Raw genomic sequence first — 21,748 nt, forward strand, 5'->3', positions numbered from 1 at the left:
TTAAAACAGTTCTATATTTGATTTTATGCATATTTTGCAGAGCAGACTTTGCTTTATGCTCTGGTAATTTCCCATTTTATGAAATTCCATTATGAAGGCACTTGGAAGGTTGCTGGATATACTTATTTTTAAAAATTAAAAACAATCCTGTTTTCATTTTTATATTGTTGTTCACCTGTGTACTTGACTGCAAATTCAGAATGAGTAAAATAACCTCAAAGTTTTATTATTACAAAGCCACTATTTAAAACAAAATTGCAGAGTAAGGTACTTTATAAATAGCAAATATTTTCATTAAAAAACAACTAACATTTGGAATAGCATATAGTGAAAATAAAGCATGTCTGGAAAGACATGATGAGATGAATCTTACTTACCAAACTCCTTGGGAACTGTTATAGAATAAACACAATTATGCCCCACACTGTAATTTTTTGGGTAGTTTGGTGATAGAACAGTGCCTTCTGAACCTGTTGAACGACTTCCACAAGGGGCTGGAAATAAAAAAATGTTTTAAAAAATTGTTTTTAGAAAAAAATTTAAAAATTCATACTATGACTATTTTCTTGACATAAAAAACATGGCTACTGGATTTTAAGGTATATCATTTTTTTCCCCATCTTTTAACAAGGTCCCCCAATGCCAAATATTTTAAAAATCAAAAATTGTGCATAGAGAAATCTTTTTTAAGTATTCAAATTTACCCTTCTCAGAAACAAAGTAATATAATAATGTTGCAATGATGCTATCTCTAGAGGTAATAATGGTGGCCTGCTTTCATTTATGATAAAAGTATAAAGATAATCATCTCTTTTATAATGATGAGAAATTACACATGCAGTGGGAAATTAACTCACCACGAGGATTTGAAACTCTACTCAAAATCAACCTTGATTATGTTGCCACCAAACTAGGTATTTCTAGACACAGGACAAGGATGGCTGTACAAACACATTCATCCACTCATCTAAGTGAAATATTTTCTCACCAATCTCTATCTGCAATTGATTTACATTTAAATCAGAAGAGTTGCTGATGGTACATAGAGACAGGCATTTTTTGCTACCTCAGCCCCAAATTGCTATGTTCCTAATAAAGATGGGGTGAAACCAGTGTTTCTGGAAAATTTGTAGATAGTGGTTCTGTTGTTCACAGGATAGGGGGATGCTTTGGGATTTACAGTTCTGGAACACAGAGAAATATCTGGGCTACTAAAGGAATTATAGGTATCAAAAGCAAAAGATGATAGTTGATATTATTTAAATGAATGCGATCTCCCAGAAAAGTATGTAGAATGAGAAAAGATGGCCAAAAAGGAGATCTGGAGAATGCCCAGGTAGGATAAGTTAGAGGACAGCTACAAAGAATTTAGTCTCTTGGGAGCCAAGTGGGAAGGAAAGTTTCAATTAAAAGAAAGTGTTCAAAAATGTTGTGTTGCAAAGAGGTAATAAATGAAAATTTATTTATTTACTACTTGTCTGAGGGGGTTTGGCAGTCTGGAGTAGCAGGTATCAGGAAGCTGCTTCTCTACGCCTCTGGTTTCCTCCAGGAGGGATGTTGCCTAGGCTTGCCTGCCTGATGGCTCCACCCCATACACCCTGGAGATCAAATGAGCTTCTTGATTGGTGAGCCCAGGATAGAAACTTTATTTCTGGTTGGGAGCCATCCTGCCTGTAAAGCAGCTTGCTGGTCTCTTCTATAACCTATTTAAGGGTGAATCTGTTGAGGGGGTGGCCATAGTTCCTGGGAGACACCTGTAGCTGCTTAGGAAGCCCACTGTTACTGCTCCTCAGCTTTAATCAATATTAAAACTGATGGTTTGATTTCCTTCAGTTTATCACTTAATTTGCCTTGAATTTGTGTAGGAAGGATTCTCTTCAAACACCAAAAAGGAAGTTTTTGGTATTGTTGATACAATAGGTTTAACCAGAGTAGCTTTCTGCAAATTATACCCAGATCCAGCCTGTACCGAGAGAAGTTTTCACATTTTTAAAGAGTTATAAAACAAAAGAAAAATTAAATCAGAATACTCCACAGAGACCTATGTGGCCAGTAAAGCCTAAAATATCATCTGGCCCTGTACAGAAAAAGTTACTAACCCTTGAACTAGAGTAGAGAGGGGTAGCTAGATTATAGTTGAATGAAGAATAAGTGATTTATAAAGAGATACAAAAGTAATCAGAATCTTAACCCTAAATAGGAGAATGCAGGGAGTAGTTGGGGGAAGATGCAAAGCTAAATGAGTTTTTGTTATTGTTGTTTTGTTTAACAGGGAGGATGGAGTCATTATAAAGGGAAAATCTGGAGCACTGATTTAGAGGCTTGGGAAACATAAGATCAAAAACTAAAGTGGAGTGATTAACTTTAGAAAAGCATTAGTGACAGTCCTCCTTGACTTGAGAAAAAAAGCTGAAGACTGAAAAAACACAGGTTTAGGTTTTATGCTGGGAAATATTGCAGTTAGTGCCTAACTTTCCTTTTAAAGAGAGCTGAATGCAGTGGTGTGTTAGGTGACTTGAGAAGAGTCATGACAGTTTGAAAAAGTCAAAGCATTTGATGGATTTCTGGCCAAAGTTTAAAGACACAGCAATATATTTAACACACACACAAAATAAATAGTAAGTTGTACTGAGTCAGGTGGCTAATGAATGTTCTAGCTTTTTTCCTTTTAATGTCCTATAAAGTGGTAATAAATAGTTAGAATTAAACATACTAAAATTAGAACTCCCCAGAAGAACAGCAAATTGACAGTGATGATAATAACCAAAGATGCACTGCTCTCATCACTTATTATTGTTTGAGATTGGAGTAGTCAGGTGTATTCTGATTTTGGCACTGATAACTTTATTCAACTGATAATATTACTGATGAATCATTCAAGAGTAAGCAGCATGTTTTACTTTAATTTTCTTTCTGATTTTAAGGTGCTCCAAAATGACAATACTCTGAATGTATGTGACAAAAGCCCCTATTTTTATATTTGGAAAGGATGAATAGAAATGAGAACTAACTCAAGTTCAGCTTTGTGTCTTGGTCATGAACATTCTGCCATTCCACATTCCTATGCATCTGATAGCCTCAATGTGTTTTGTGTATCTTATTTTGCATAATGGACACTTGGGACAGCTCTTGTTAAAAATCTCATTTGTAACTATGAAAAAATATGAAGTTTTTTAAACCACTAATGAATATATACAAGATTGCAGTACAATCACAGCTCTTTATGGTAACTAATGTTAGCTTTTCTTATTTGTACTGGTAGCAATAATTTTACTTTTTTTTTCTGGTCAATGCTTACAGCATGGCCAAATTTATAGTCAATTATGTTGAATATTGGTGACTGACAATATTTTATGCAGTATGTAAATAATAAGGGAAAATTCACCATGCTGTGAGGTACAGTTATACTGTATTCTGTTTATAAAAACCTAAATGGAATAATGACTAAGTCAGGCCAATTTTAACTAATTCTTCTAATATTGGTTCTTATCAGCTTTCCATATTATCTCTTCCTGCTTTAATTTCATTTTATTGGCTAGTGCAGAAAAGGTCAGCCTTTATTTTTCTGGCTCTATTAACACTCAGTACAAGATAAAAGCAAGATAGGACTTTTAATTCTATGCTTATTTTCACCATTTGACTCATACCTGTGGGTGTTTTGTCAAATTGGCTGTGTTTTTCTATAGCCTATATCCACTGTAATACCTAACATAAGAACTCACCTGTTCTTGATTATAACTTATGCGATATATATGACTACCCTTAAATCTCTATTTTAATAGCATTTTTGTAGAACACATATTATGAGAAGAAATGGTTCAGTGATTAAGTAAGTTTGGGAAATAAAAGGGTAAAATAAACAGGGTTCTATGCTATGAGACAATTCAAATTTTAGTAACGTTTGGGGAATGTCATACTCTTTCTTATGCTTATTTAATCATGGAAACTCTCTTTCATCTCATAGGACCAATGTTTCTCAGAACATACTTTTCAAAACGCCAAACTGCTAATTCTAAAATGTGCTATCACTTTGGCAATAATTCTAACATTTGTATTATGTGCTGTAATTATTATGATTTCACAGCACTAAAGAATTATGTTTTATGTATACATATAGAGCCTAAGTATTTTAAACACTTAAAATGTCAAACAGCCAATTACTCTTTTTTTCACCAATTTTTATTGAGGTATAGTTAATTTACAGTGTTGTATTAGTTTCAGATGTACAACGAACAGATTCAGCTATATATATATATACATACACACACACACACACACATATATATGTATTCTTTTTCAGGCAAAAGGCCATTATTCTTGACACTTTCTCCCTGACTCTCAGCATTCAAGGCATCATTGATTTGTTGCTTGTACCCTCCTGTAGCTTTTCAGCCTTTTTCTCTCCTCTGCCACTGTAATGCTGCAAACCAGACTCCCAACACTTTCTACCTGGGCTCTTTCAACAGACTCCCACTTCCACTCATCCTCACAAGTTCTTACCACTGCTAGTGATTTTTCTAACACATCTTATAATGTTTCTTTTCTCTTCCTAGAACATTCCTGATAAACAGTAGGTTCTCTGTAAATGTCTGTTGGGTGATTAAATAAACTACCCTTGCCAAGACCATACTACTATAAAATAGTATTCCACAGGCAGCACATAACACAAACATATCAGTTGGTTGAAATTACCCCAGAAATTGACTTAAATCCAAGACAATCAAGATATACCCTCTCCTACTTCTGCTGCTGCTGGTGCTACTTGTGTGCTCCTTCAGCGTGGACCTGGTACCTCTTTTGTGAAGGGGCAGCTGAGGAGACCCCAGCGTTCACCATGGTCAACAAAAAGCTCAAGGAAGGAATCAAGGCTGAGAACAAAGATCATATGCAATTTGAAGGTGGCGGGACAGCACGCTTCTGTGTTACAGTTTAAGGTTAAGAGGCATACACCCCTTAGTAAACTAATGAAAGCCTATATTGTGAACACAGGGTTTGTCAATGAGGCAGATCAGATTCTCATTTGACATGCAGCCAATCAATGAAACAAACATACCTGCACAGGTGCCCAAGGTAGTTTTATCTTAAAAATGATCAGTTTTTAGAATGAATTTTTCATGATTGGAAATGAAAGATAAAGATACAATTGATGTGTTCCAGCAGCAAAGAGGAGGTGTCCACTAAAAAGGGAACTGCTACTTTACTCCAGAATTCTGTTCCTCCAGACCAAGAAGACATTCTCAGTTAGCAAACCACAATTTGGTTCCACCATGTGCTATTACAGTGTAGTTTTCTCTATTCTTTCATTTTCCCCTTCCCCATTCCTTTATTGTACCTAAAGTAACTGTTATATGTGCACAAGCATATTGCATTTTTTAAACTAAATGGCCAATGGAATGTTTTGGTCAACATCAAATGGAGATGAGATGGAGAAAAATAATGGTGCTGTGAAAATACTCCCTCTTCTCCATTAGTGGCATGCTCATTCAGTTCTTATCTTTATATTCCAGTAAGTTATTTTAAAAAAACAAAACAAAACATAAAAACCCTTGCATACCTTTTTCAATTGGAGAATTTTAATGTTTTTCATTTATCATTGTAAAACCAAGGAAAATTTTATAACATTTTTGTACATAGCTGTTACATGTAGGGCAATCTATCTTTAAGTAGGGATACATTACATTAAAAAATGAACCCTATATAGTTTGCCCTTCAAGTCAAACGTCTTTTTGTTTAAATAAACTTCTTGTTTAAAATGCAAAAAAAAAATATATATATATATATATATACCTGCTCAATAAATCCATGTAAGCCTTTTTTTTTTTTCTTTCTGGGACTGAAATCTTTGCTGTTTCTCTGATAACCAGGAATCACTGTTGTTTTACATTTAGAGACACTATTATGTGTAAGATATATATCTTTAAACATTAGAAATATATTTAATAAGATTATTACAATCTGAGAGCCACATGGATACTGAGTTCCACTGAGGGAATGGCAAACTCAAATCTACCATTTCATGTAGATGTAGCAAATCCCTGCTAACATCTTATCAGTCTGTAGTATATCCTCTCTGAGGGAATGAAATCACCTACACATTTTAATTTTGTATTATTTTTCGTGTTCCTTCTTTTCCTGTTTGTTTTTAAAAAATTCTCTTTTGGATGAATTTGTATGGTTTGATTTCTACAAGTAAAATGTGCCCATGCTGTAACTATACTGTGTACACTTGTGTTACTCCTGAACTATGAGGCAGTGATACAACAGACAGATGTGGTATTTCTAGGAAAATCAGCGGATGAGACTGAAACAAAATTTTAAGGTTTCTAATATAATAAAAAGGGCTTCCCACCTATGGTTTGATCACATGTGTGAGATGGAGGAGGACTGAAGAAGGAGAACCAAGGTACCTTCTCACTGAAGAAGGAGAACCGAGGTACCTTCTCATTTGAGATAGAAGAATCTCAAATCATTTATAATGGAAAAGGTACTTCTTAAATGCCAGATATCTTGGAGACTTTATATTACATGCAGCACAGCCTTAAGCTACTCACAATTTTGTCTGTCTTTTCACATGTGTAATGTATAATTTATTATCAGATATACTCTATAATGAAAATTATTATATGATGTATAAATTTTTCTCCGAAAGCAAGTTAGGTTCTTTCAAAAGTGATGAATTCTTGCAGTTCACAAAAGAGCAATATGGTATATTAAATCAATAATTTACTAGGTGTGGCTTGTGACTACTTCAGGTTGAAAGAACTGCTTTATTTTACAAAAGTGCTGGTCCACTTCAAGTAAATTACCTATGTCCTGATATAGCCCAATTAAATGTCACAAATCATAAATCCTGGTATAGAATGTGTTTGAAAGCTGTACCTCCCATGGAGTCTTTTTTTTTTTTTTAAGAAAAGGACTTTCATAACCCTCTGTGATATGAATTTATAATGCAGACAGCTGTTATTCTCAGTAGTGACTTTAAGATTAAAATCACTATTGCTTTTTTCTCTTCTTTGTTTGAAACCTTGTTTAGTAAAAATACCTAACTATTCAGCTATTCATTTCATGTGCCTCTTCATGTTTCCTATATAAGCAAACAAACTTCATTTTGTTTATCTGCCTTAGATAATAAACCTCCCATAAGGCATTAAGAAGTACATATATTATTTTATCAAAAATGTGTTTTTTCAATTATAGATTATAAGTACTTTCATAATTATATTTCAAAATCATTGGTTTCTCTTTCAAGCCTTGTATGAAGGCTTTTCTCTTTCAAGCCTTATTTTACTTTGTGCATTTAAAAAGATGATTCTAGGATAAAGAAGATGTGGCACATATATACAATGGAATATTACTCAGCTATAAAAAGGAATGAAATTGAGCTATTTGTAGTGAGGTGGATGGACCTAGAGTTTGTCATACAGAGTGAAGTAAATCAGAAAAAGAAAAACAAATACTGTATGCTAACGCATACATATGGAATCTAGAAAAATGGTGCTGATGAACCTAATGGCAGGGCAGGAATAGAGATGCAGATGTAGAGAATGCACTTGAGGACATGGGGGGTGGGGAGGGGAAACTGGGACATAGTGAGAGAATAGCATTGACATATACACACTACCAAATGTAAAATAGATAGCTAGTGGGAAGCTGCTACAGAGCACAGGGAGATCAGCTTGATGCTTTGTGAAGACCTAAAGGGGTGGGATAGGGAGGGTGGGAGGGAGGCTCAAGAGGGAGGGAATACGGGATATATGTATACATATAGCTGATTAACTTTGTTGTACAGCAGAAACTAACATAATACTGTAGAGCAATTATACTCCAATAAGGGTAAAAAAATAAAATAAATAAATAAGTAAATAAATAAATAAATAAATAAATAAATGATTCTATGGTCCATAGGCTTCATCAGAGTACACACACACACACACACAAGGAACCTCTATTCTAATTAGATTCCTCCCAACCACCTGTCCTTGTTATCTTCTGCCTACTGTTTTCCTTAAGGATGGTTGACTCAGAGATTGTTGCTTGGGCTAAGAAGATCTGGAAAATATTAGTTGCACTGGAGGACCCTTTCTTTCCTGCTCTTTTGTCTTCTTTACTAACAGGATTGATAAATTCTTCCCAGCATGAGAAAGGTCCTAAAACTCAGGTTTGGAACTTTGGGAGAAATACGTAGTCTTAGGGTTGACTTATGTTTGAAGTTATTTAGAACCATAGCCTAAATATGGTTCAGATTTACTAATTCTTCCATGTGTCTCAGTCTAAGTCACTCAATGTGTTCTGGGGTTAGGAACCAAATTCCCTGCTGCTCAGAGAACTCTATTTTGTCGCCTTTTATGTATATATCTCCCGCAGGAATCCTGGAGTGAATGGTTCACTGGTTAAAGTATAAGTATAAAATGAAATTCTCTGTGTTTAATAAAGAGAAGGGAAGCAGCAATCTCCCTCTCCCCTCTTTTAGAGTGTCGCCTTGAAAACATAGTAGATCAACCTTTTGATTTTACAGTCAAGGCTTCCAGCTGTTTGACCTTTGAAACTGTAAACACATACTTCTTAAATTAACTCAGGGTTCTTACAAGTATACTCACAAGATGTGCAAGAGAAAAGATACATCAATTTGTCTCTCAAAGAGATAAAAGAAATGTTATTTTTTCTTTCTTTACTGTATACATTTGTGCGAGATTCTGTTTGGTCTTTATGGTATCTTTCACAGACTACCTGCAATGTGCATTGTATTCCAGATATGCTTATTCAATAATAGCATTGCTTTCTTTTTCTTCTAGGTTTTGTGGGATGAACTTTGTTAGTAGGATTTTTATTTCCCCAACAGAAATACAGATTTGGCCAGCTTTAGATCTTTTGTCCTATTATGTTAAAACAATTTAAATCTCACCATGATCATGACTTCTAAGAGTTACTGTTACATGCTTTGCTTTCTTTGCCTGTAAGGAGAGAATCCATGGGTTGATTCAACTTTCTGTATGAATTTTTTCTTATTTTTCTGCAAAAGCTGGCAATACATTAGGAAGGTATGTTTGAAGTCTGACTTAAATATAGACTAGGTGGTGGTGGAGAAGCGGGGCATCTTAATAGAATGAGAGACCATGCTGCTACCCATCTGGAGACATGTAGTGATTGAGATGCCAAAAGCAGGGAACATAAAAATGGCTTAAATATGAGTTCCAAGTCTGTGGTCATATATGCTCTGAATTATAGGTATTGATTTGCAATTGAATTGCTTGTCACATGGGCAACTCTATATGGTATGCTCCAGAATCCAAAGCAGTAGGGATTTATTTATAACAATGTTAAAGATTCTCTACAGGAGCATGTAGGAGGCCAACTGGAGTGATAATGTATGTAAAAGTGCCTGAAAACTAGCAGGTGCTCAATGACATGAGTTTCCCTTCCCATTTCCTTTCGTATAAGTTTCTTCCTATCATATGAAAATGAAACGTGCTTTGGTTTTATCCCTATACTACCTTAACTGTTTTCAATACAGAATACATTACACTTCTTTGTAGAACATGGTTCTGACAAATAATTTGTGTATTATATCTGTGGACAAAATTCCTATGTGTAGCTGATTAAAGGCAGATATTTGATGATACTTGAAACTATAATTTATCACTAGGCCTTTGTTTCATGAATCTTTCATCTACATGCTTTAATTATATCATGTACTTATTAAATGACATCAAATGCTAAATGGCTTAGTATATTAGACTAGATAATCTCTACATGCATTTATAATGGAATGGGGTCTAGACATGTTTCACATCTCAAAAAACTTTTGTAAACCTCAAGGATATTTGAAATAAGGAATTAGCCCAAGGCAAGTCATGCCTTTTTAAACAGAAGATCTGGAATAAAAGTTCAATTATTTAATTTTTCATACACAATGTGATTTAATTAACAGTAGGTCATATGAGGTTACTAATGAGAGAAAACTTTAAAGTTGGAAAGCTATAATCAGAAAAATAACTTTGTTTTTTTTCTTGTTTGTTTCATAACTTTCTCTTTATTTGCTAGGGTAAGAGGGCTCTCCTTTTAAAAGCTTTTATCATTTCACATGTAGTTGGAAGTTGAACAAACAATGGTGTCAGATGACTACAGGATGTCTAAGTTTAACATTGTTGTGTTTATGCACTCTGAACACTTTTATCAGTTATTGGTAGGAATTTACCTTTCCTTAATTCTTACACCTAGCCTAGATGGAGATTACAGAAATAAGTGGAAAATCCAAAATCTCATACTTATTCTTGGTGCCATGAATTCATTCATGAAACATTTAACAAACTAATGTGTTGCTTAAGAGCCAGGCACTCTTAGACTCTAGAGATATAAAAAGATCAACACAGTCATTTGTGGAATTACCCAGCCTATCTATAAGGGCAGTGATTAAGAACATGGACTCCTAAACAAGACTGCTAGGCAAGTATGACTTGGAGCAACTACCTGAATCTCTCTCTTTGTCTTGGTTTCCTCATCTGTAAGATAAGAATTTTAGTAGTTCCTAATTCTTGGGGTTGTGGTGAGGTATAAAATAACATGTATATAAAACTTCAAACTTTGTCAATACAGGTAAGCTATTATCTCCTCCGCATGCACACTCTGCCTATTGAGCTGCTTGAAATTCTACCAACATTCCCTGTTTACTCTTACTTCTACATTTTTATATATGCTGAACCCTAGGTGTGAAATATTCCATCCCCTCATGCCTTGTGCCTCACCTGGTTCCTTTTTATTTATACTTTTAAGACTCAGTTCATGTATCACTTTCATAAAGAAGGCTTCCCTAATCTCTCTTTGTTACTAGGTCAGAGGCACTGCCATGGGGCGCTTACACTACTGTGTTTTTATTTCTAGCAATGTACCTTATCTGTCTGTATCTCGTCAGATTGTAAACTCTCCATGGGCAAGGACTATATTGAATTCATGTCTTTATCCCTAATAGTATAGGACCAGGTGAAAAGGAATGAATGATACTCTTTCTTTAGAATAATTTTCAAACTAGTGATTCTTTAATAGTCCAAATATGTTTATTCTTAAGGTCTTATTATTACAATTACATATCATTTGGATGCTCAGTGTATACTACAGCAATAGAAAAGATCGAGAATACTACATTGGTCCAGTTACAGAATAAAAAAGTCATGGCAATGTATAGCATGGTGACTATAGTTAATAATACTGTACTGCATACTTAAAACTTGCCAAGAGAATAAATATTAAAAGTCCTCACCAAAAAGAATATATACACAAAAAAATTGTATATATGTATGGTGACAGATATTAACTAGACTTACTGTGGTGATCATTTTGCAATACATATAAATATGAATTCATTATTTGTATACCTGAAACTAGTTTAACTGTTATATGTCAATTATGCCTCAATCAATCAATCAACAAAATTACTGCATTGGTACTGTGGCCAGTATTCCCAAATGTAATGATTTACACTTCAAAGATATCTTTACCCAGGATATACTGTTTCAATTTTAGACATATTGATTTCATCCTGGGAGCTTTGGGGAGCTGGGGGAAAGTAAATAGAAATGGTTTTTCTACTAAAAAGACAAGTGATCGTATGCCTACAAGAAGTGAGAAAGTTAGCCAGCCAGAGAGCTGGGAAAAAAGCTTTAGGCAGAAAGCACAAGAAATGCAAAAGCCCTGAGACAGAAGTGTGAAGAGTGCTTCAAAGAACCATCCAGGAGGCCAGTGGGGCTCAAAGAATATTATAGGATCTTCAGTATTTATTTAGATTTAGGAAGCACTGATAGATTTTGAGTAAACAGTAAAAATTTTGAGCTATAATCTGATGTATGGTTCAAAGATTACTTCGCTGTGTTCAGAAGAGATTATATGGGGAAACAAGGAAATGAGAGAAACTAGTTAGGAGAGAGGTTAAGGGGTAAGAGATGACTGGTGCCCTAGAAAAGGGTAGAGATGTATTTATATAAACAAATGGCCTACCATTAAATGAAATAAATCAAGTAATGAATATCAAGGGAAAATATGAATTCTGTCAACATTTGTGTTTTTAATACCTTTACATAATATTGAATCAGGTCATGGATAAGAATGATATATGACTTCTATTTTAACCCACTATGTCTACAGACAAATTATCTCAGAGTTCCAACAGGTACTTTTCAAAGTATGAAAAATAAGAAGGGAAGAATTTATTTTCCAAACACAATTTTATTTGACTACAAAGTGAATTGCAGGTGCAGATATCCTGTTCTGGCATCTTTTAATATATGTGACATTCTCATGAGATAAACTGCAGGATTTCTCATCACTGAGAAGGACTTACCATAGTATGCTATCATTTTAGATCTACTCCTGACAAATATAATCTCCTAGTGTCCAACATAAGCTTTTAAAAACATTTTCTTCAGATTTAAAATGTACACTTAATCCTGAACCATGATAAAAATCTACCTTCTAAAATAGGCAAACTTGTAAGTTCTTAGGGTTCAGGTCAGGTAAAGTAATTTTACTAACAGCCTTCTTGTATGAATTAATGTCTTGCATGTTAAAGAGTAATATGTAGCCCAAGACATTATAATACATACATACATACATAAATAATCTTTTCTTATTTTGACACTTAAAGATCACAGTCTAATAGCCAAATTCCTACTCATGCACTCTACAAAAAGACCTACCAGTCAGTCAAAATTTCCTGCCCCCATTCTCAGAGACTTTAGTCAGGATTCCTGCTATGGGGTAAGACTTAGCATGAGAAGCAGCAAAGACTGGCAACCTAATTCTCAAGCACTGATGAAATTACAAATAGAGGCATAAGCAAACTAACACAACAAAGAAATTACAAATAGAGGCATAAGCAAACTAACACATGACCAAGGCAATTACTAGAATAACCAAAAATAATCTAACTCTGAAACACTGAAGACAGGAGCTGTGGATGTGACAACTATTTATCTTTTATGTCAGGGAATCAATAGGTATTGTCTCATATTGGTAAATCAATCAACAGATCTTCATGTTACACAGAGTCACAGAGAGGGTCATCAGAGCAATTAGAAATTATTAGAAAACTCAGCTGAGGACTAGGAGAACAGAGAGGGGTAGGGCAGATGAACACTGGTTTACATTGCTTTAAATGGTAAGCTTAAAAAAAAAAAAAATAAAATAAAATAAAATAAGGGCTTCCTAGGTGGCGCAGTGGTTAAGAATCCGCCTGCCAATGCAGAGGTCATGGGTTCGATCCCAGCTCCAGGAAGATCCCACATGCCACGGAGCAACTAAGCCCGTGTGCCAAAAAATAAAAAAAAAAAAAAAAAAAAAAAAAAAATGGTAAGCTTCTCTGTATTCTTTTCTTAGTTAACATATGCACATTTTACTTTCATTAAAAAATACAAAATTTATCTTAAAAGGAATTTATCCTTATGAAGAACAAACCCTTCCAGCTCTATTGCACATGCTTTACAAGCTAATTTTGACTTTTAAAGTGTTAATTTATTAAATCTGAAAGTCAGCCAGTCCTGTATATTTTTGATTTTTGTATAATCACTACAAGGGAAAACAAATAGATACATACAAACCTGAACAAGAAACTAAAATGTATTAAGCTCTGCTTAGTATGTAACAGTAACAGCCACAGGACTGAACACTTTAAGTTATTTAATATAATTTTCCCAACAAACTTGCAAATTACATAATATTATCTCATGCTTAGATATGCAAAATAAATAAATTGAACAAGGTCACATAGTTGACCCAGGCTTTTTCCTTCTTTTCAAATCCTTTTTTTAGAGTTAAATATATCTAATTCTAAAAAAATGGACTTTCATTTCCTCTCCACTATACTAGAAATTATCAGTGATGGTTGTATTTTTAACATGAATGTATATTAATTTTTTTCTAATAGCATAAAGCATGCATTGAATAACTTTTAATTGATTTTTATACCTTGGCATTATGGCTAAAAGTCTAGTGATATCCAGCTTAAGTAATGGTAAGAATTATTCTCTCTTAAGAAATTTTAAAATACTCAACTATTGTGCTATTTTCAGGAATGAGTGAATGTGTATTCAAATGATAACATTAATAAATTAGATTTAATTAATATTAAAATGACAAAAATGTACTGGATCAACTAAAAATAACACACAATGCAAAATGCAATGCGTGTTTTCCAGTGTTATGATTCTTTTGGAACACTGTGTTAAAAATCACATGTATTAATATACCAGTATTTGCTGGGAATTTTACTAGGCCCTCTGTATGTATTGTGATTAATAATGGAATCTTCACAATAACCTATTGAGTTAATAACTATTATCTAGGGTGATGATAATAATAATAATAATAACAAATAATAAAAACTAATACAAAATAATAAAAATAATAATAACTATTATTCCCTGGTGGTGCAGTGGTTAAGAATCTGCCTGCCAATGCAGGAAGCACAGGTTCAACCCCTGGTCTGGGAAGATTCCACATGCGGCAGAGCAACTAAGCTCGTGCAGCCACAACTACTGAGCCTACGTGCTGCAACTACTGAAGCCTGCCCACCTAGAGCCCATGCTCCGTAACAAGAGAAGCCACCCCCCACAATGAGAAGCCTGTGCACTGCAAGGAAGAGTAGCCCCCGCTCACCACAACTAGGGAAAACCCATGTGCAGCAACAAAGACCCAATGCAGCCAGTAAATAAATAAAAAATAAATAAATAAATAACTATTATCTGGCATTAAAGATTTAAAAATTGAGGCTCAGCTTGCCTCAGGTTATAGATATAGTAAAAGGACATGAACTCAGGTCTCTCCTTCCCTCCAAATTGTCTGTAGATATGACTGTTCAATCAGCATGAAGTATACTTAACTGGGGTATAATGACCCATGAAACATTGGAAATATTGGAAAGAAACAGGATTATTTTAGGCGAGCCTATTCTTTATGAATGCTACATATTTTGGTGCTCCTGCCTTTCCCACCTAAGTCACTGAAATCCACCTATTTAATCATTTATTCCAGTGTTTAACACTTATCTTTTTGATCTGTAGTTCTCTGTATCCTTTGAGTTTTCTCCATCAGATTTTTGGTTATTTCTTGTCTGCCTCCTGGAAATTTCCCTTGATTTCTTAATGTTCACTGACAGTACATTTTGAAAAGTGCTTTTCTAAGTTTAGTATTCATTTCTGCCTGTAAACAGATTCCCCTTTTGTATGGCTCTAAATTCTAAGATAATAAATCACTCTTTCTCTTACATTTCCTGTAAACTCCCATGTCATCAACTATTTTTTTCTCTTTGGCAGGATTAAATCCAAAGTAATTATTTCTCTTTTTATTCCCTTTATCTTTTGATAGATGAAATAATTCAAGTCAAGAATTAACCAATTGTTCTGATATTAAGAGAATGATGATTTAGTAGACACCTACCTTTCCTTAATTTCTTATAACAACATTTTGAAGTAAAGATTTCAATTAGCTCTGTTTACAAATGAGAGACAATAAGCTTAGAGAGATTATGTGACTTGTGTTAGTCAGAAATAACACACATATAATTCAAATGGGTGAATATATTATACTACTAAGAAAAATTTCCATGTGTATTAGACAACAAAAATCCAAACTTTTAATCATCAGATCAGAGTTGGTGGTTTTTCTTGTTCCATTGTAATTCACAGTAATATATATACTTTATATGATTGTAAACATATATATAAACATCTACATGCATACACACACAAATATGGGTGTGTGTATATATATATTTATTGTACTTTATCTCTGAATATATAACTAAAAATAGTTCCACAAATCAGTAACCTTACTATGTTCTTTGAATTATAATGTTTTTGGCTTTATCTTTTATTTTATTTTATTCAAGTTTATATCATTTATAAAAATGCTGGTCACAATCCAGTGAATTGATTTTATGACTCACTGGTGGTGACCCATGGTTTAGAAAATCTGCCCTGGATGATGTCATTCCCATGTCAGTTTTGTACAATGCATTAGGATCACTCAACTGACTAGGGAGTTTGTGGTAACTTCCCATGGTGATACCATTGTTTGTCCTTACTACACTGTATTTTTCACTGTATCTCTATCTTCAAAAATAAACAGTTATAAAAGAAAGAAAAATATATCACTTATATGTGGAATCTAAAAAAAAGGGTACAAATGAAATTATTTACAAAACAGAAATAGAGTCACAGATGTAGAAAACAAACTTATGATTACCAGGTGGTAAGTGGGGGGAGGGATAAATTGGGAGATTGGGATTGACATATACACACTACTATATATTAATAGATAGCTAATAAGGACCTACTGTACAGCACAGGGAACTCTACTCAATACTCTGTAATGGCCTATATGGGAAAAAAATCTAAAAAAGAGTAGATGTGTGTATATGTATAACTGATTCACTTTGCTGTACACCTGAAACTAACACAACATTGTAAATCAACTATACTCCAATAAAAGTTAAAATAAATAAATAAATAAATAAATAAATAAAAGCACTAAAGAAAAAAAAGAAAAAAAGAAAAACAAAGATTGAAATGATTTAACTATCTCACCGTAAAAACTAATCAGAATAAGGGCATTCGGCACAAAATCAATACTTAATTATTCACCATCAGCAACAGTGAGACCACTAATAAAATGACAGTGCTCATTAGCAAAGTAGATTGCAATGGGATTTCAATTAAAAAGACATATAAATGAAAAGCCAAAGACTTGAGGATTCAATACAATTTTTAATGTCACACGACTTTTAGATTTGTCAAAATGCTTAATTTTGATATATTGCACATTTCAGCTTCAAAATGAAAAAAAAATTGGTTTTCTATTCAAAAAAAAGTTAAAAGTATGTGATTTTTGAACATGCGGTATTATGCTTTTACTAGTAAAATTAATTTTAGTTACAGTACTCTTCTCCAAGAGCTTGAAATTAAAATTTCCAAGGATTGCAACTGAGTTATATGTAACTTTCTGTGAGAATGACCTATTTTCATTAAAATAATTTTTAAACCACTCTGTGTTCCACCTTTGTTTAACACTCGGATATGGGTTTTTGGAAAGGCCACAAGGAAACCAGCTTTATGAAGTGGCAGACTGGCCCTTATTTTGGAAAATCCTCCAATTATTTATTCAGAAACATGTATCCATGAATTTCTGAACCATCAACATTAAGACCTGCTTCACTATTAATTGGGGACTCCCACAGTTTCCCGTCTTTGTCTGCTAGGTCATCTCTTCAAATCCATTCTGAAAGGTCTGTTCATTTACTGTGGCTAACTGCTTAGCAAATTCCATATTCTAAGTGAAGGTGATTTTCTGTTTCAGGTGCCTCTTTTAACTGCTTTAATCTCAAACATATTAAGTCTCTTCTTGAATATTTCTTTTCCTAAGATTTTTTCCTAAGATAAGTGATCTTCTCCTGGCTATGATCATTGTCAGATTCTTCAGCATAATTGTAGCTGTGGCAGATCTGGCAACTTTCAAATCTGATATTATGTTACCGAAACTAATTTTAGGTTTTTCTCCATCTTTTTGTGCCCTTGGGTCTTCCTCATGCTGCTGGAGCTGCCTGAGTAGCTCTGATTTGGTCACCACTTTTAGACAACCTAATTCTTGGGAGAAATGTATATTTTTCTATATCCCTATTTCAGATAAAGATTTATCACTGATTTTTGATAATATTTGTTATTGCATTTATCTACTTTTGTTGAAATGTCAGTTTCAGTGTGTTTGTTTCTCATTTACTCAGTCAATATTTCCTGAGTACCTGAAGTTTCAGGTATTCCTTTAAAACCTGAGGGCACACAAATAAACAGAACAGGCAATATCCCTGCTTTCAAAGAGCTGGCCTACTATAATGTGCACATTGCTTTAGAGGCACCTGGGAATATGAACACTTTTCCAAAATCACTTCTTTACAGAATCCAGTTTAAAAATCCTTGATAAAGTTCCTGCATTGCCTATACCACACTTGCAGATTGTGTGTTAAATGGTTGATTTTTAAAAAAATAAGTGGCTTTAAACATGTCTTGATTCTTTTGAATAACAAAAATTCAGCCAAAAAGTATTTTCTTACCATGACAACTTGGTAAGGCTCTGTTCCATCCAGGTCTTCCATCATCTCCCATGATACAGGTAAGAGTTGAATAACCTTGAAGAACGTAACCAGCATCACAGTAATAGGTGACTGTTGACCCTAATTTATAATCCATTCCAAGTCTGGTACCATTCATTATATTGCCAGGATCAAAGCAGGACTCTCGGAGTTTTGCTGTAAAACAACATATAAATTGATATAAAATGATTTATTTTAAAATACTATATTCTATGAAACCTTTAATATTTCTTCATTTCTACCTCTAAATAAACAGAAAGTGCCAACACACTTTCTGCCTCTGTTTGAGAGCTCAAAGTACAAAATAGCCTTTAACCATAACTGAAGTTTTGCTAATTCATATTGATTAGTAAAAGGATAAAATTCTTCACTGGTCTTATTAAAATTAGTATCTGGATTTTATTATAAACTATGTGCTATAATCTATGCATAAGTATTTTAAACGAATTATTTTGGAAAAGGAGAACATTTCTTTATTTAATATTTCATTATTTAAAAGATCTTCCCCCAAATAATCACACTCATTCCATGTGACTGACCCATAAGGTCAGTCACATGGAATGAGTGTATTATTAAAGAATTCAATAATGTATTCAAGATTTAACCTTAGATTTAAGGAACTTTAATGCTTTAAAGAATTCTGCCTTGTCACTTGTTATCTGAGCACCCAGCAATCAGAACTTTATACAAATGTAACCAAGTGAACAAGAATGCCAGAAATTTTTTTTCTACTGTACTCTTAACCAAAATAGAAAAAACAAAAGAGAGAGAGAGAGAGAAAGAAATTAAACACAATAATGCAGAAGTGCCAAGTCTCTCAGATGTGGTTTACAAAGTTAAAAACTGAGTCTTAAAGCATAAGAAACACTTTTGAACTTTGTAATTGGTTTGTGCAGAAAAAATGTGCTTCTGGATTTCTTTTTAAACGTGCTTAATAACTAGAGTTTACTTTTAAATCAAATTTGGGTATATAAAAAAGTCTACTACCAACCCAACAGGACTGATTCAGGTAAGGCAATAAAATGGAGAGTACACTGATTTGAGTCAGGTTTTATAAAAGAATTAATATATGTAGAGTTCCCATCAGTCTTTCAATGTAAAAGCCATTGTTATGACTATAGCAAAAACTTTAAGTCTCCAAATTAGATACTTTTTGTACTTAACTGTGTGCAGTTTTTGTTCAAGGAGTCTGTGCCAATCACTTTATAAGTTTATTAGTTTACAACCGATTGCAACATCCCATTAATAAAATGGAAACGTAAAATGACTTAGTATTTTAAATAACTTCAAGCTCCATACTTCAAGCTCTTCTTAATAAGAAATATTGAACCAACAAGAAGCAGGTTCAGCCGAGCAAGACTCTGGATAAGGTCAGTCACATGGAATAAGGTCCTACTGCCTATGTTGACCTCAGTTCACCACCAGGAAGAAAGTAAAAGACTCTACGTCTCTGCCCTGAAACCATTTCTCTTAACCTACCTCATTCCCCACATTTCTGTGAGAGGTATCCCCATTATAACATAGCAACAAAATCTTGATCATGATCTTTTTGGACAGAGTCTATGTCAAAGACAAGAACTTTCAAAGCTAATAGTATCAGACAAATTGAAAAGTAAAGTCCATTCACAACAAAGAACTGTTTTCTGTGGACTCAGGCAGTAGCTAGAGAGACTGACAAAATATTTTGAAAATACATAGAGCAATAGATTAGTTCACCCATTTTGGTAACTAAGTAGTAGAACACTGTGTTGTTAACAGATCTGGGTAATTAATGCCTTAGTATTTCCATTTTATTATTATTGTGATTACTTAGGAAATAATAGAGATGTGCAATGTAAGGGTTGTCACAAATTCAAGCTAACAAATGTGACTTTCTACATCAGGATTAATCTTATGTCAACAAAAATTCAGGAAGCGGGTGTATCTTTGGATATAACTCTTGCAATCATTGGAATTTAAGTCAACAATACCTTTGTGTTCTGCCATTACAGAAATCATACTGTTAAAGCAAAATCTGATTAATTTGTAACAGAAAAACATTTTCTATTTCATTCATTAAAATTTGTAGACTTCAAAGTGCTTCAATATTTATAGGAAATGATGAGAAATTTATGTTTTAGGAAAAATACTTCACAAGATTTCTCTGAATTCAACTAAAGAGGAAATGGTGGAACCAAACATTTAAACAAGTTGAATAGAATACCAGAGGAATGAAAAAGGTCCACATCCTTTCCTTCACTCCTTCTTTTCAGAAAATATTTAAGAGCCCATTATCCAACTAACACCAGAAATAGAAGAGTGGACAATGAAAAGAATATTCTAGGCCTCATGGCTTTTACAATCTATTAAGAAAATAATTACATTAAATAAGTGCTTGTGATTGTGATGTGTATGCATAAGGAGAAACATTCAGAACTTTCCTGAAGAACTGACATCTAAACTGAGCATTAAGGGACAATGAGCAGTCTAGGTGAAAGGGAGATGAGAGACATGAAGGCGAGAGTTGTACTGTAGACTGTAAATCAGACAAACCTGATTTCTGACCTTCACTCCAAAACTAAATAACTGGATCTCCCAAAGGCGTGTATACATGCACATACACACACAGTGCAAGACACTTGTGTCCCATACATTCAGATTTCAATAAAAAATTGCATCCCAGCCCAAGCAATTATATTTCTTCGCAGATAAAATATTCATACTACACTATTTTAAGGAAAGAATCAGTAGGTTCTTTGGTCACTAAGAACATGGCTTTAGTATTGCTGAGGTAGGTTGTTTAATTTTTAGGAATAAAACCTTACATTGATCCTTTTCTTAAATAAGCAGGAAAACACAATGTAATTTTTAGGTAGAACAGCAACCTAGCATTTATCGCTGTCCTTTATGAAATTGAATTAAATCCCCTGAGGGAAAACGGAGGATTGAAATTACTATTTAAAAGGATTAATCTCTTTGACAGGTCTAACTGCCTAACATTCATCTTTTGAAAAGTTAGCTTCTTTCCTTCTTTAAAGTTTTCCCCAAATTTTCAGTGACATATCAGTGAATCTATAATGCAAACCTCCTACTTTCTGAGGAAAGGGAAACATGACTGACAAATTAAAAATACTGCCTCTGCAACAATTTTATATTGTTAGCCTCATTTTGAGAGGATTCATTTATCTCATTATTATGTTTACATACTGCTTTAAATCCTTGGTGAATAGCTTTCTATGAATAATACTGCCCTTGTTTTTTTCCCTGTATGCCATAGCAATTACATCTGGAAATCTTGAGAACATCTGGAGAATCCTTATAATAAAGGTCTAGGAAGCAGATGGAAGATGATTTCAGTTTTTGAAAAAGAAAATGTGATGCAGACTAGTCATAGTATTTTAATAATAATTAATTTAACAAAATAATTTATTTTCATGAATAACTCATTTTAAGGAATAAATTTTATAAATAATAGTAGTTTGCCTACTGAATAGATCCTAGGTAAAAGAGTCCCTTATCTTATATTCTTCAAATAAAGCATACTAGATGTCTGCCAGAAGATAGAAGTGATCATAAGCAACAGAGCTTATAACTCAGCTATGGATTTTGTTTTTCATTTTTACAAAACAATTATTTTTC

General features: G+C 33.6%; 1 protein-coding gene and 1 pseudogene across 2 annotated transcripts in view; one reads left to right on the plus strand and one right to left on the minus strand.

Moving 5' to 3' along the window:
* The window catches only part of CSMD3 (CUB and Sushi multiple domains 3), a 1,219,369-nt gene that overhangs the window by 218,245 nt on the left and 979,376 nt on the right, over positions 1–21,748 (minus strand). For both annotated transcript variants that reach the window (XM_057736100.1, XM_057736099.1), the window contains 2 exons: positions 18,092–18,286; positions 378–494 (listed from right to left, as the gene is read on the minus strand). In XM_057736100.1, the coding sequence (XP_057592083.1) occupies positions 378–494; positions 18,092–18,286 (312 nt within the window). The remainder of the gene's footprint in view (positions 1–377; positions 495–18,091; positions 18,287–21,748) is intronic.
* Positions 4,835–5,181, plus strand: LOC130853775 (small ubiquitin-related modifier 2-like; annotated as a pseudogene).

Source organism: Hippopotamus amphibius, chromosome 5 (genome assembly GCF_030028045.1).
Source record: "Hippopotamus amphibius kiboko isolate mHipAmp2 chromosome 5, mHipAmp2.hap2, whole genome shotgun sequence".
NCBI lineage: Eukaryota > Metazoa > Chordata > Mammalia > Artiodactyla > Hippopotamidae > Hippopotamus > Hippopotamus amphibius.